At 45.6% G+C, this 16,602-nt stretch overlaps 1 protein-coding gene across 7 annotated transcripts in view; it reads right to left on the reverse strand.

The window, feature by feature from the left end:
- Positions 1-16,602, reverse strand: part of TTBK1 (tau tubulin kinase 1) — a 78,199-nt gene that overhangs the window by 42,187 nt on the left and 19,410 nt on the right. For all 7 annotated transcript variants that reach the window (XM_075204519.1, XM_075204517.1, XM_075204515.1 and 4 more), the window contains 5 exons: positions 13,086-13,244; positions 4,912-5,059; positions 2,227-2,300; positions 1,385-1,525; positions 658-762 (listed from right to left, as the gene is read on the reverse strand). In XM_075204519.1, the coding sequence (XP_075060620.1) occupies positions 658-762; positions 1,385-1,525; positions 2,227-2,300; positions 4,912-5,059; positions 13,086-13,193 (576 nt within the window). In that variant the 5' untranslated portion in view covers positions 13,194-13,244. The remainder of the gene's footprint in view (positions 1-657; positions 763-1,384; positions 1,526-2,226; positions 2,301-4,911; positions 5,060-13,085; positions 13,245-16,602) is intronic.

Genomic DNA, 16,602 nt, shown 5'->3' on the forward strand with positions numbered 1-16,602 from the left:
TGAGTAATAATAATAGAAAGAGGAAGAGGAAGAAGGACATAAGCTAAAGAGGAAAGTAACAGATGCTTGAAAATGTCCATTACAGAGAACCAGTAATTCCATTGTTTACAGAGCACTGCTGGGGAGATCTATACAAGGATCATACATGGATCATACATGGATCATACATAGATCATACATAGAATGGTTTCTAAAACCAATCACATATTTCATATATCTTATGGGAATGGTGGTATAACAGAATTGGCTTTAACAACTGATAATCGCTGTAATGAAGACATTTAAGATATCAGGATTATCCCATCTCTCCCATACCATAGAAACAACAGCAACAAATGAAAACATTTTAAGAAATAAAATAAAAGGATGAAGGCTGAAGACTCACACTGCGCTTCCCAGTCGCCAAAACTAAACTGCGGAGCAACAGCTTGAAAAATAAACTGAAAAACAGAAAGCATAAAATAATGGAAACAAAACAATTAATCAACTTAAAATGAGCAATAAAATGACCCAACCCCACTTGGAGAGGACACGGTCACGTAAGGTGGACCCCAACAGGCTTTACCTGCTCTCTGCCCACTGAGGTCACATTGTTTGGGGTTCATAATTCCCGCTTATCCCCCATTCCCACCGTCTCATTCTTATCCCATCACTCACCGGTCGCACCTCTCCAGTGGTGTTGGTGTATTGCCGTGCCAAACCAAAGTCCAACATATAGCACTTCCTGTACGTTGAGGGAAGACGCCCCATGGCAAAATTAGACTGTAGAGCAGACAAAGAAACCAGCATTAATCCGACAGGATCTGGTACATGTGAAAATAACTCTCACCCATTAATGCCCTACCGAATAGCCCACCGGTCAGACAAAGCCAATTTGTGGGTTGTGCCTAGTTGGGGGCAATCACTACCACAAATAAAGAACCACAAATTGCTGAGATGAATCATAATCAATGTTCTTCACTGAGACAAGAGATGTTCCTGGTAAAGTGAAAAGGTTTTACCCAGGTGGTGTCACACAAACAGATTTCCTGCTCTGTCAGCTCTTAAACAACCAGTAGGAAACTAACTGGAACCGGCATGTGTTTCATATATGTTATTTCTCCAGCAGCTGTCAAACAAGCAATGTAAACCTGCACATATATCACGGCCATAATGTCAATCTTTCTTTCAGGTTTACCAGCTAACTGAAAACAGCTTGTGTGACACCAGCCCTTAACATTGCAGCAAAGTTGAGACATTTAAATGATTTTTATGCCATATGACAGCAGTAAATGTAATAAGAAAATTGAACAAGTTGCAGACATAAATCTGTTTTATTCGCCCAGTGAAGTTTCCATTACCAGCATGTAAATAACACGGATGTCGGATGTAGAACAGGACTCACGGGTTTGATGTCGCGGTGCAGGAACCCCACAGAATGGATGGAATCTATTGACTCCAGGATCTGTTTCCCAAGCCGCAGGGTGGTGCTCATGGTGAATGTACCGCGAGGCTGACTTCTGCGCAGGTCTGCCAGGTTCCGACCCTGTAAAGTAGGAGATCAGGAGCCCATGGGTACAGAATTCCTGGGACTAGACCTGGTGCACTGTATGTGCCGGCAACACATAACTGAATTTGACACGTACAGGATAATAAGTCATTTGTATTACGCAAAGTGAGGGCGACCAGCAAACTGTCTTATTGTAGTTTCTACTGTGATCTGTACACGTGTGACCAGAACATCTCAGCCCTCCCTCTCCGACATCAGATTTCTAAAATATTCCATGAATGTTTCTTGATGTCACATATGTTTACACGTGTGACTATATCTTACACACAAGTATCTCACTGCTCTTAATTCGGTGCATTAGTTAAATAAAGTGGAAACAGTGCGACGGAGGTAACCAGGAACACTCATAAAATACCCTGTTCTGAATGACACAGATGACAGGGAGTTCTGTATATGTCAGATCCCCAACTTGTGCTCCCAGTCATTAAATCTATCTTCAGTGTATTCATATGGTGCCCTCACCCCACCAGCAAGTAATACAGGTAAAATGCTCTTATTTATACCCTCCCAAATCATCGGTAGCTCCATGGCTGTTCCTACTGCTCAACTAACGCTCTGTCCCCAACCTGCCCATCGTCATTCATCTGTAAACAGACTGCAGATGAGGGGAAATGAGGACATGAATTAATAACCACCCTACGGACCACACACAGACTCATCGCATGTCCAGTCTCTACCTGAAGCTGCATGACAACGTAGTTAAACTTCTCATTTCTTCCACAGCCAATAAATCTGCAGACGTGATCTTTACCTGTACAGAAGGAGACACAGATTGTGAGGAGCAGTCAGAGAAATTTGTTTCAAAAATATCCAGTAAGATCAGGTAAAGAGTTTTCCATAAAAATAAATTTTAGTTGAAAATACGATCACAGTCCTAAAACATAGTATGTATATACTGTAAGTAAATGTAACCTCATAGAAAGCGTGGGCAGTATCACATGGTTGACAAGAGTGAGATTATGGGGGGGTTGGGGAAGAAAGGGTTTCAGGTAATGGAGTGAAGGGGACCTGGATGCAGAGTAACATGATGTGGTTGAGGGGACCCAACGCATTTCATCGTGAGGATTCTATCAGAGGGGTGGACTTGGCAAAGGGTTAGTTAGTGTTAAAAGACAAGACCGTTAATATTAAGAACAAGAGGTGTGTATTAAACCATTAACCAATTGGCTGAGTGGGTGTGTTTATATCAACCAATTAAACACCTTATTCTTGGCAGTGCTTTCTATTTACAAACCAAAAAGGGGAAACAACCTTGATGAATTCTTCAGTATAATTAATTCCAATGATCCACAATGTGCCGCTGAGAACGGTCACGTGGGCCCTCTGGGGCGATGCAACACCCCAAAGAGAAGCCGTACTACCTGGAATATCGCTGTGATGTTCGGAGGAACATGACTCAGAATTTCATTTCCCCAAATGTGTAACATATATTTTTAAATAAAGTGAAAAGCTACGATTCCTAATTACAAAGGTATCTCCATTATTCACATCTAACAATAGCCTTGTTCATTATAACAGTTATACACATATATATATATTATTCATTATATATCTCCAACAAACAGAATTATACTTGAATAATTAATAATTGATAGGAGATTTATAATTGAGTAATGCTCCCTTTGCCGAGCCCCCCTCCCGCTGACAAAATGCATCGAAACATGGCTTGGCGCACTACTGCTCCCAGAAGTGGGTGTTTTCTTTGTCCTGAATCATTCGTGGAACGGTTCATTGAGAAGCATTCATTCAATACTGGTTTTAAGAAGCTGAAAATTATTTATTACACTATGAAGCCCCTCCCCCCAATTATATTATATACAGACACGCATATACAGGCGCACGTATATGTACACACACACATATATATATATATATATATATATATATATATATATATATATATATATATATATATATATATATATATATATGTATGTACACACATACGTATATATGTACACACACACACACACACACACGTATATATGTACACACACACATATATATGTACACACACATATATATGTACACACACACACACACACATATATATGTACACACACACGTATATATGTATACACACACGTATATATGTACACACACACACACACATATATATGTACACACACACATATATATGTACACACACACATATATATGTACACACACACATATATGTACACACACACACATATGTACACACACACACATATGTACACACACACACACATATATATGTACACACACACACACATATGTACACACACATATATGTACACACACACACATATATATGTACACACACATATATATATGTACACACACACACATATATATATATGTACACACACACACACATATATGTACACACACACATATATATATATGTACACACACATATATATGTACACACACACACACACACACACACACACACATATATATGTACACACACACACACACACATATATATGTACACACACACACATATATATATGTACACACACACACATATATATATGTACACACACACATATATGTACACACACACATATATATGTACACACACACATATATATGTACACACACACACACATATATGTACACACACACACACACACATATATATATGTATACACACACATATATGTACACACACACACATATATATGTACACACACACACACACATATATGTACACACACACACACACATATATGTACACACACACACACACATATATATGTACACACACACACACACACACATATATGTACACACACATACACACATATATGTACACACACACACACATATATATGTACACACACACACACACACATATATGTACACACACACACACACATATATGTACACACACACACACACACACACATATATGTACACACACACACACACACACACACACACATATATATGTATACACACACATATATGTACACACACACACACATATATATATGTACACACACACACACACACACACACATATATGTACACACACACACACACATATATGTACACACACACACACACACACATATATATGTACACACACACACACACACACATATATGTACACACACATACACACATATATGTACACACACACACATATATATGTACACACACACACACACATATATGTACACACACACACATATATGTACACACACATATATACACACACACACATATATATGTACACACACACACACACACATATATATGTACACACACACACACACACACACACACACGTATGTATGTACACACACACAATCACTCCCCAGGAAGCAGAAGACGTACGTCCCGCTGACGACTCCAGGACCATCGCTCACCTTGGAGCTTTTTTAACACTGCCACCTCCATCTTCAGAACCTGTTTGGGTTGCTGAGCTGACTCCACCTTTAGAGCAACATTTTCTCGAGTCAGCAGATCCATGGCCTCATAAATCTCCCCAAACCCTCCGCCACCAATCTTCTTCAGCTGCAGGAAGCACAAGAATCAGCAAGATGATGAACAGGAGACATTGGAACAGGAGTAACTGGTCCAGATTTAGAGGCAAAAAAATAAAACAAACATATACATGATCAAATGAATTAATTCACTAAACAGGGAACACTCCCTTCACAATACAGCATTGCTGTGTCGCCATTATAAGCAGTGTATTATAATCACCGCCGCCACAATGGGTGACATATTTCAAACACCAAAGATCATCATCACCAAGGGTGACATACACCTACACACCTACACACCAGAGATCACCATGACCACGGGTGACATACACCTACACACCACACACCAGAGATCACCATCACCACGGGTGACATACACCTACACACCACACACCAGAGATCACCATCACCACGGGTGACATAAACCTACACACCAGAGATCACCATGACCACGGGTGACATACACCTACACACCACACACCAGAGATCACCATCACCACGGGTGACATACACCTACACACCAGAGATCACCATCACCACGGGTGACATACACCTACACACCACACACCAGAGATCACCATCACCACGGGTGACATACACCTACACACCACACACCAGAGATCACCATCACCACCGGTGACATACACCTACACACCAGAGATCACCATCACCACGGGTGACATACACCTACACACCACACACCAGAGATCACCATCACCACGGGTGACATACACCTACACACCACACACCAGAGATCACCATCACCACGGGTGACATACACCTACACACCACACACCAGAGATCACCATCACCACCGGTGACATACACCTACACACCACACACCAGAGATCACCATCACCACGGGTGACATACACCTACACACCATACACCAGAGATCACCATCACCACGGGTGACATACACCTACACACCACACACCAGAGATCACCATCACCACGGGTGACATACACCTACACACCACACACCAGAGATCACCATCACCACGGGTGACATACACCTACACACCACACACCAGAGATCACCATCACCACAGGTGACATACACCTACACACCACACACCAGAGATCACCATCACCACAGGTGACATACACCTACACACCACACACCAGAGATCACCATCACCACGGGTGACATACACCTACACACCACACACCAGAGATCACCATCACCACGGGTGACATAAACCTACACACCAGAGATCACCATGACCACGGGTGACATACACCTACACACCACACACCAGAGATCACCATCACCACGGGTGACATACACCTACACACCAGAGATCACCATCACCACCGGTGACATACACCTACACACCACACACCAGAGATCACCATCACCACGGGTGACATACACCTACACACCACACACCAGAGATCACCATCACCACGGGTGACATACACCTACACACCAGAGATCACCATCACCACGGGTGACATACACCTACACACCACACACCAGAGATCACCATCACCACCGGTGACATACACCTACACACCACACACCAGAGATCACCATCACCACGGGTGACATACACCTACACACCACACACCAGAGATCACCATCACCACGGGTGACATACACCTACACACCACACACCAGAGATCACCATCACCACCGGTGACATACACCTACACACCACACACCAGAGATCACCATCACCACGGGTGACATACACCTACACACCACACACCAGAGATCACCATCACCACGGGTGACATACACCTACACACCATACACCAGAGATCACCATCACCACGGGTGACATACACCTACACACCACACACCAGAGATCACCATCACCACGGGTGACATACACCTACACACCACACACCAGAGATCACCATCACCACGGGTGACATACACCTACACACCACACACCAGAGATCACCATCACCACAGGTGACATACACCTACACACCAGAGATCACCATCACCACAGGTGACATACACCTACACACCACACACCAGAGATCACCATCACCACGGGTGACATACACCTACACACCAGAGATCACCATCAGCACGGGTGACATACACCTACACACCACAGATCACCATCACCACGGGTGACATACACCTACACACCAGAGATCACCATCACCACGGGTGACATACACCTACACACCACACACCAGAGATCACCATCACCACGGGTGACATACACCTACACACCAGAGATCACCATCACCACGGGTGACATACACCTACACACCATACACCAGAGATCACCATCACCACCGGTGACATACACCTACACACCAGAGATCACCATCACCACGGGTGACATACACCTACACACCACACACCAGAGATCACCATCACCACGGGTGACATACACCTACACACCATACACCAGAGATCACCATCACCACGGGTGACATACACCTACACACCACACACCAGAGATCACCATCACCACGGGTGACATACACCTACACACCACACACCAGAGATCACCATCACCACAGGTGACATACACCTACACACCACACACCAGAGATCACCATCACCACGGGTGACATACACCTACACACCACACACCAGAGATCACCATCACCACAGGTGACATACACCTACACACCACACACCAGAGATCACCATCACCACGGGTGACATACACCTACACACCACACACCAGAGATCACCATCACCACGGGTGACATACACCTACACACCACACACCAGAGATCACCATCACCACGGGTGACATACACCTACACACCACACACCAGAGATCACCATCACCACGGGTGACATACACCTACACACCAGAGATCACCATCACCACGGGTGACATACACCTACACACCATACACCAGAGATCACCATCACCACCGGTGACATACACCTACACACCAGAGATCACCATCACCACGGGTGACATACACCTACACACCACACACCAGAGATCACCATCACCACGGGTGACATACACCTACACACCATACACCAGAGATCACCATCACCACGGGTGACATACACCTACACACCACACACCAGAGATCACCATCACCACAGGTGACATACACCTACACACCACACACCAGAGATCACCATCACCACGGGTGACATACACCTACACACCAGAGATCACCATCACCACGGGTGACATACACCTACACACCACACACCAGAGATCACCATCAGCACGGGTGACATACACCTACACACCAGAGATCACCATCACCACGGGTGACATACACCTACACACCATACACCAGAGATCACCATCACCACCGGTGACATACACCTACACACCAGAGATCACCATCACCACGGGTGACATACACCTACACACCACACACCAGAGATCACCATCACCACAGGTGACATACACCTACACACCACACACCAGAGATCACCATGACCACGGGTGACATACACCTACACACCAGAGATCACCATCACCACGGGTGACATACACCACACACCAGAGATCACCATCACCACGGGTGACATACACCTACACACCACACACCAGAGATCACCATCACCACGGGTGACATACACCTACACACCACACACCAGAGATCACCATCACCACGGGTGACATACACCTACACACCAGAGATCACCATCACCACGGGTGACATACACCTACACACCACACACCAGAGATCACCATCACCACGGGTGACATACACCTACACACCAGAGATCACCATCACCACGGGTGACATACACCTACACACCACACACCAGAGATCACCATCACCACGGGTGACATACACCTACACACCAGAGATCACCATCACCACGGGTGACATACACCTACACACCAGAGATCACCATCACCACAGGTGACATACACCTACACACCACACACCAGAGATCACCATCACCACAGGTGACATACACCTACACACCACACACCAGAGATCACCATCACCACAGGTGACATACACCTACACACCAGAGATCACCATCAGCACGGGTGACATACACCTACACACCAGAGATCACCATCACCACGGGTGACATACACCTACACACCATACACCAGAGATCACCATCACCACCGGTGACATACACCTACACACCAGAGATCACCATCACCACGGGTGACATACACCTACACACCACACACCAGAGATCACCATCACCACAGGTGACATACACCTACACACCACACACCAGAGATCACCATGACCACGGGTGACATACACCTACACACCAGAGATCACCATCACCACGGGTGACATACACCTACACACCACACACCAGAGATCATCATCACCACGGGTGACATACACCTACACACCACACACCAGAGATCACCATGACCACGGGTGACATACACCTACACACCAGAGATAACCATCACCACGGGTGACATACACCTACACACCACACACCAGAGATCACCATCACCACGGGTGACATACACCTACACACCACACACCAGAGATCACCATCACCACAGGTGACATACACCTACACACCACACACCAGAGATCACCATCACCACAGGTGACATACACCTACACACCACACACCAGAGATCACCATCACCACGGGTGACATACACCTACACACCACACACCAGAGATCACCATCACCACAGGTGACATACACCTACACACCACACACCAGAGATCACCATCACCACAGGTGACATACACCTACACACCACACACCAGAGATCACCATCACCACAGGTGACATACACCTACACACCACACACCAGAGATCACCATCACCACGGGTGACATACACCTACACACCACACACCAGAGATCACCATGACCACGGGTGACATACACCTACACACCAGAGATCACCATCACCACGGGTGACATACACCACACACCAGAGATCACCATCACCACGGGTGACATACACCTACACACCACACACCAGAGATCACCATCACCACGGGTGACATACACCTACACACCACACACCAGAGATCACCATCACCACGGGTGACATACACCTACACACCAGAGATCACCATCACCACGGGTGACATACACCTACACACCACACACCAGAGATCACCATCACCACGGGTGACATACACCTACACACCAGAGATCACCATCACCACGGGTGACATACACCTACACACCACACACCAGAGATCACCATCACCACGGGTGACATACACCTACACACCAGAGATCACCATCACCACGGGTGACATACACCTACACACCAGAGATCACCATCACCACAGGTGACATACACCTACACACCACACACCAGAGATCACCATCACCACAGGTGACATACACCTACACACCACACACCAGAGATCACCATCACCACAGGTGACATACACCTACACACCAGAGATCACCATCAGCACGGGTGACATACACCTACACACCAGAGATCACCATCACCACGGGTGACATACACCTACACACCATACACCAGAGATCACCATCACCACCGGTGACATACACCTACACACCAGAGATCACCATCACCACGGGTGACATACACCTACACACCACACACCAGAGATCACCATCACCACAGGTGACATACACCTACACACCACACACCAGAGATCACCATGACCACGGGTGACATACACCTACACACCAGAGATCACCATCACCACGGGTGACATACACCTACACACCACACACCAGAGATCATCATCACCACGGGTGACATACACCTACACACCACACACCAGAGATCACCATGACCACGGGTGACATACACCTACACACCAGAGATAACCATCACCACGGGTGACATACACCTACACACCACACACCAGAGATCACCATCACCACGGGTGACATACACCTACACACCACACACCAGAGATCACCATCACCACAGGTGACATACACCTACACACCACACACCAGAGATCACCATCACCACAGGTGACATACACCTACACACCACACACCAGAGATCACCATCACCACGGGTGACATACACCTACACACCACACACCAGAGATCACCATCACCACAGGTGACATACACCTACACACCACACACCAGAGATCACCATCACCACAGGTGACATACACCTACACACCACACACCAGAGATCACCATCACCACAGGTGACATACACCTACACACCACACACCAGAGATCACCATCACCACGGGTGACATACACCTACACACCACACACCAGAGATCACCATCACCACGGGTGACATACACCTACACACCAGAGATCACCATCACCACGGGTGACATACACCTACACACCAGAGATCACCATCACCACGGGTGACATACACCTACACACCACACACCAGAGATCACCATCACCACGGGTGACATACACCTACACACCACACACCAGAGATCACCATCACCACGGGTGACATACACCTACACACCACACACCAGAGATCACCATCACCACGGGTGACATACACCTACACACCACACACCAGAGATCACCATCACCACGGGTGACATACACCTACACACCACACACCAGAGATCACCATCACCACGGGTGACATACACCTACACACCAGAGATCACCATCACCACAGGTGACATACACCTACACACCACACACCAGAGATCACCATCACCACAGGTGACATACACCTACACACCACACACCAGAGATCACCATCACCACAGGTGACATACACCTACACACCATACACCACCATCACCACAGGTGACATACACCTACACACCACACACCAGAGATCACCATCACCACGGGTGACATACACCTACACACCACACACCAGAGATCACCATCACCACAGGTGACATACACCTACACACCACACACCAGAGATCACCATCACCACAGGTGACATACACCTACACACCACACACCAGAGATCACCATCACCACGGGTGACATACACCTACACACCACACACCAGAGATCACCATCACCACGGGTGACATACACCTACACACCACACACCAGAGATCACCATCACCACGGGTGACATACACCTACACACCAGAGATCACCATCACCACGGGTGACATACACCTACACACCACACACCAGAGATCACCATCACCACGGGTGACATACACCTACACACCACACACCAGAGATCACCATCACCACGGGTGACATACACCTACACACCACACACCAGAGATCACCATCACCACGGGTGACATACACCTACACACCACACACCAGAGATCACCATCACCACAGGTGACATACACCTACACACCACACACCAGAGATCACCATCACCACAGGTGACATACACCTACACACCACACACCAGAGATCACCATCACCACGGGTGACATACACCTACACACCACACACCAGAGATCACCATCACCACGGGTGACATACACCTACACACCACACACCAGAGATCACCATCACCACGGGTGACATACACCTACACACCACACACCAGAGATCACCATCACCACGGGTGACATACACCTACACACCACACACCAGAGATCACCATCACCACGGGTGACATACACCTACACACCAGAGATCACCATCACCACAGGTGACATACACCTACACACCAGAGATCACCATCACCACAGGTGACATACACCTACACACCAGAGATCACCATCACCACGGGTGACATACACCTACACACCAGAGATCACCATCACCACAGGTGACATACACCTACACACCAGAGATCACCATCACCACGGGTGACATACACCTACACACCAGAGATCACCATCACCACGGGTGACATACACCTACACACCACACACCAGAGATCACCATCACCACAGGTGACATACACCTACACACCACACACCAGAGATCACCATCACCACGGGTGACATACACCTACACACCAGAGATCACCATCACCACGGGTGACATACACCTACACACCATACACCAGAGATCACCATCACCACCGGTGACATACACCTACACACCATACACCACCATCACCACAGGTGACATACACCTACACACCAGAGATCACCATGACCACGGGTGACATACACCTACACACCACACACCAGAGATCACCATGACCACGGGTGACAGACCAACAGGAGACTATACGAGTAACCTGCAGAACATTAGGCCTCCTGCTGAAGACTACTCACCACTTTCCAGCGGTCCTTCACAACGTAGCTGACCGGCAAGATGTCTGCTTGTTCTGCTCCACCACTCATGTTTCCGTCGTCCCTTATAACAGCCACTAGACACTGCATGGGCCACCCGGACAGGATCCGTCCTGCCCCAGACCTAATAGAGACATTGACCTGTGGGGAAAGAGATTGGTATCTCAGTATGAGGAGAACGCTCATAGCCATCTAACAACCACAACTGATATAAGTGTCTACGTATATCCCCGCTGTTACCAGATTTATTTGTCTACATGTATTTCACCTCACTTCACCTACTTGCAGCCAAGCAACGGACTCCGCACCAGTTATTGTACTGCACTACATTCTATGCAGCCACTACAGAGACCGCATTAAGCGGAGGATTCCAGCATGAATGTGATCTTGAGGCTAACACCGAGTGTGCTCAGCTCTAATGCTAAATCAAGACTTTCTTCCACTGTACTGTTATCCTACAGTTTGCAATATATGTCTAGAGCTTATTTGGGGAATACAATGAAAGTGTTTTTAGATGTTTTTATAGCTCACAGAATTATCTGTCAAATTTCGGCAGCCTATCCACCTGTTGTGTGACTGATACACTGCACACTGTTACATATGTTCTTCCTGGTCATTTGCATGTTGGGGTTAGCGGACCCCACGCAGCTAAGTGTGGATGTGAACTACAAGTTCCATTAGGGTCGCTGTGTTTTTACACTGCTTTGAATCTGATCTTGGCGGCAGCACGAGAGCTCTTCTTGTCTCCGCTCGTCTATTCTGGACCTGTCCTGGTCCCAGGGGTTTAGACTCACTCGCTGGACTAGGAGAACTCCATTCTCTGGCCTCCGTTATATACCATCCTGCAGCTATAATCTGCACATAGACACAATGTTATACACATAGTACAAGAACAGGGTCACTAAAACACTTACAATGAGTGATGTCATTGTACTAGTTTGTATCCGTGGACATGGAAGGAACGGATGTCTCTTAGTGTGTAATGTATGTGACAACAGTAGTCTTTCTTGTGTAGTAAGGTGGACACACTGGAGGCAGCCATTTTATGGGCAGAATTCAGCCAATCAGTTGAACATGGATCAGTGACATCACTGAGGCACGAGGTACGATAGCCGAATTCTGATGACTACAGATTCTGCCCACAAACTTATGGTCCATTATGAAGGCTTCTTGTACTAACACACACATGTATGATGTGTGTGGTAGCAGCAGATCCAGGCCTAGCATGGATATAATATTCTCCTTGCACAACAGGCGTAGACAACATAACGAATACACATTCATGTAACGTATGTAGCATGAAGTCATCACCCTCCTACATTATATGTTAGTCAATATATTACAGGGTGGATTAATGACTGAAGTCATCCAACCTGTGGCCATCAACATTTTCCAGTGTTTTCTTCAGCTTCTACAAAATCTCTATAATCTCTATATAATTTATAATCAAGTAATTCCAATAAGTAAGAGAAGCTGCCAGAAAAATCTGTGTAGTCTGTAACTGCAATAAAGATTATACATAGAGGGGAAACTGGCTGCGCTGACACTTATATAATAACTTCAATGTTATCCTACAATCATATTAAAAATCACATGTAATTAACAATGTTAAACACAATATACCAGCTGGCATCATAAAGCTAAACATCAACTATCTAAATACATTCACATTCTTGTCCATAGTAAGTTTTAACTTACAGTGTACTGTATATTCTACCATAGGAACTACAATGGCAGCAGGGGTGTACCGGATGGGATTCATCACACCGTATTTATTTTAGAGGCAATCGGTGGTTTGCATAAGTTAATATCGCAGGTGTAGTGTTATACTGTTTAAAGTTGTTAATTTATTTTATAATGTAATTTTATATATTCTGATGTGATCTTATATTGCACATATGCTTGTACCGTGTAGGAAGTGCGTATTTACACCCAGATTCAAATTGAAATGCATCTTGAGATCCACTTGGATTTGAATACGGTTAAAACTAAGCTAAAGCCCCATGTTCTTTTTTTAAACCTCAAATTGTACGCACGTTGCATTCTAATTTGAATCATGTCCAAAATCGCTAAAAAACATGGTTTTCTAAAACCCCACTTTGATAAATTTCCCCTGTAGTGTCCTATGTCTCTATACAGTGTAATAGAATTGTATTATGATCATGTCCAGTGGTCAGGTCATGTTGGGGGTGTAGTGTCCTATGTCTGTATAGAGTGTAATAGAATTGTATTATGATCAAGTCCAGTGGTCAGGTCATGTTGGGGGTGTAATGTCCTATGTCTGTATACAGTGTAATAGAATTGTATTATGATCATGTCCAGTGGTCAGGTCATGTTGGGGGTGTAGTGTCCTATGTCTGTATAGAGTATAATACAATTGTATTATGATCATGTCCAGTGGTCAGGTCATGTTGGGGGTGTAGTGTCCTATGTCTGTATACAGTGTAATAGAATTGTATTATGATCAAGTCCAGTGGTCAGGTCATGTTGGGGGTGTAATGTCCTATGTCTGTATACAGTGTAATAGAATTGTATTATGATCATGTCCAGTGGTCAGGTCATGTTGGGGGTGTAGTGTCCTATGTCTGTATAGAGTGTAATAGAATTGTATTATGATCAAGTCCAGTGGTCAGGTCATGTTGGGGGTGTAATGTCCTATGTCTGTATACAGTGTAATAGAATTGTATTATGATCATGTCCAGTGGTCAGGTCATGTTGGGGGTGTAGTGTCCTATATCTGTATAGAGTGTAATAGAATTGTATTATGATCATGTCCAGTGGTCAGGTCATGTTGGGGGTGTAATGTCCTATGTCTGTATAGAGTGTAATAGAATTGTATTATGATCAAGTCCAGTGGTCAGGTCATGTTGGGGGTGTAATGTCCTATGTCTGTATACAGTGTAATAGAATTGTATTATGATCATGTCCAGTGGTCAGGTCATGTTGGGGGTGTAGTGTCCTATGTCTGTATAGAGTGTAATAGAATTGTATTATGATCAAGTCCAGTGGTCAGGTCATGTTGGGGGTGTAATGTCCTATGTCTGTATACAGTGTAATAGAATTGTATTATGATCATGTCCAGTGGTCAGGTCATGTTGGGGGTGTAGTGTCCTATGTCTGTATAGAGTATAATACAATTGTATTATGATCATGTCCAGTGGTCAGGTCATGTTGGGGGTGTAATGTCCTATGTCTGTATACAGTGTAATAGAATTGTATTATGATCATGTCCAGTGATCAGGTCATGTTGGGGTGTAGTGACCTATGTCTGTATAGAGTAAAATAGAATTGTATTATGATCATGATCAGGTCATGTTGGGGTGTAGTGTCCTATGTCTGTATAGAGTGTAATAGAAGTGTATTATGATCATGTCCAGTGGTCAGGTCATGTTGGGGGTGTAGTGTCCTATGTCTGTATAGAGTGTAATTGAATTGTATTATGATCAGGTCATGTTGGGGGTGTAGTGTCCTATGTCTGTATAGAGTGTAATTGAATTGT

Source organism: Mixophyes fleayi, chromosome 3 (genome assembly GCF_038048845.1).
Source record: "Mixophyes fleayi isolate aMixFle1 chromosome 3, aMixFle1.hap1, whole genome shotgun sequence".
In the NCBI taxonomy this organism is placed as follows: Eukaryota; Metazoa; Chordata; class Amphibia; order Anura; family Limnodynastidae; genus Mixophyes; species Mixophyes fleayi.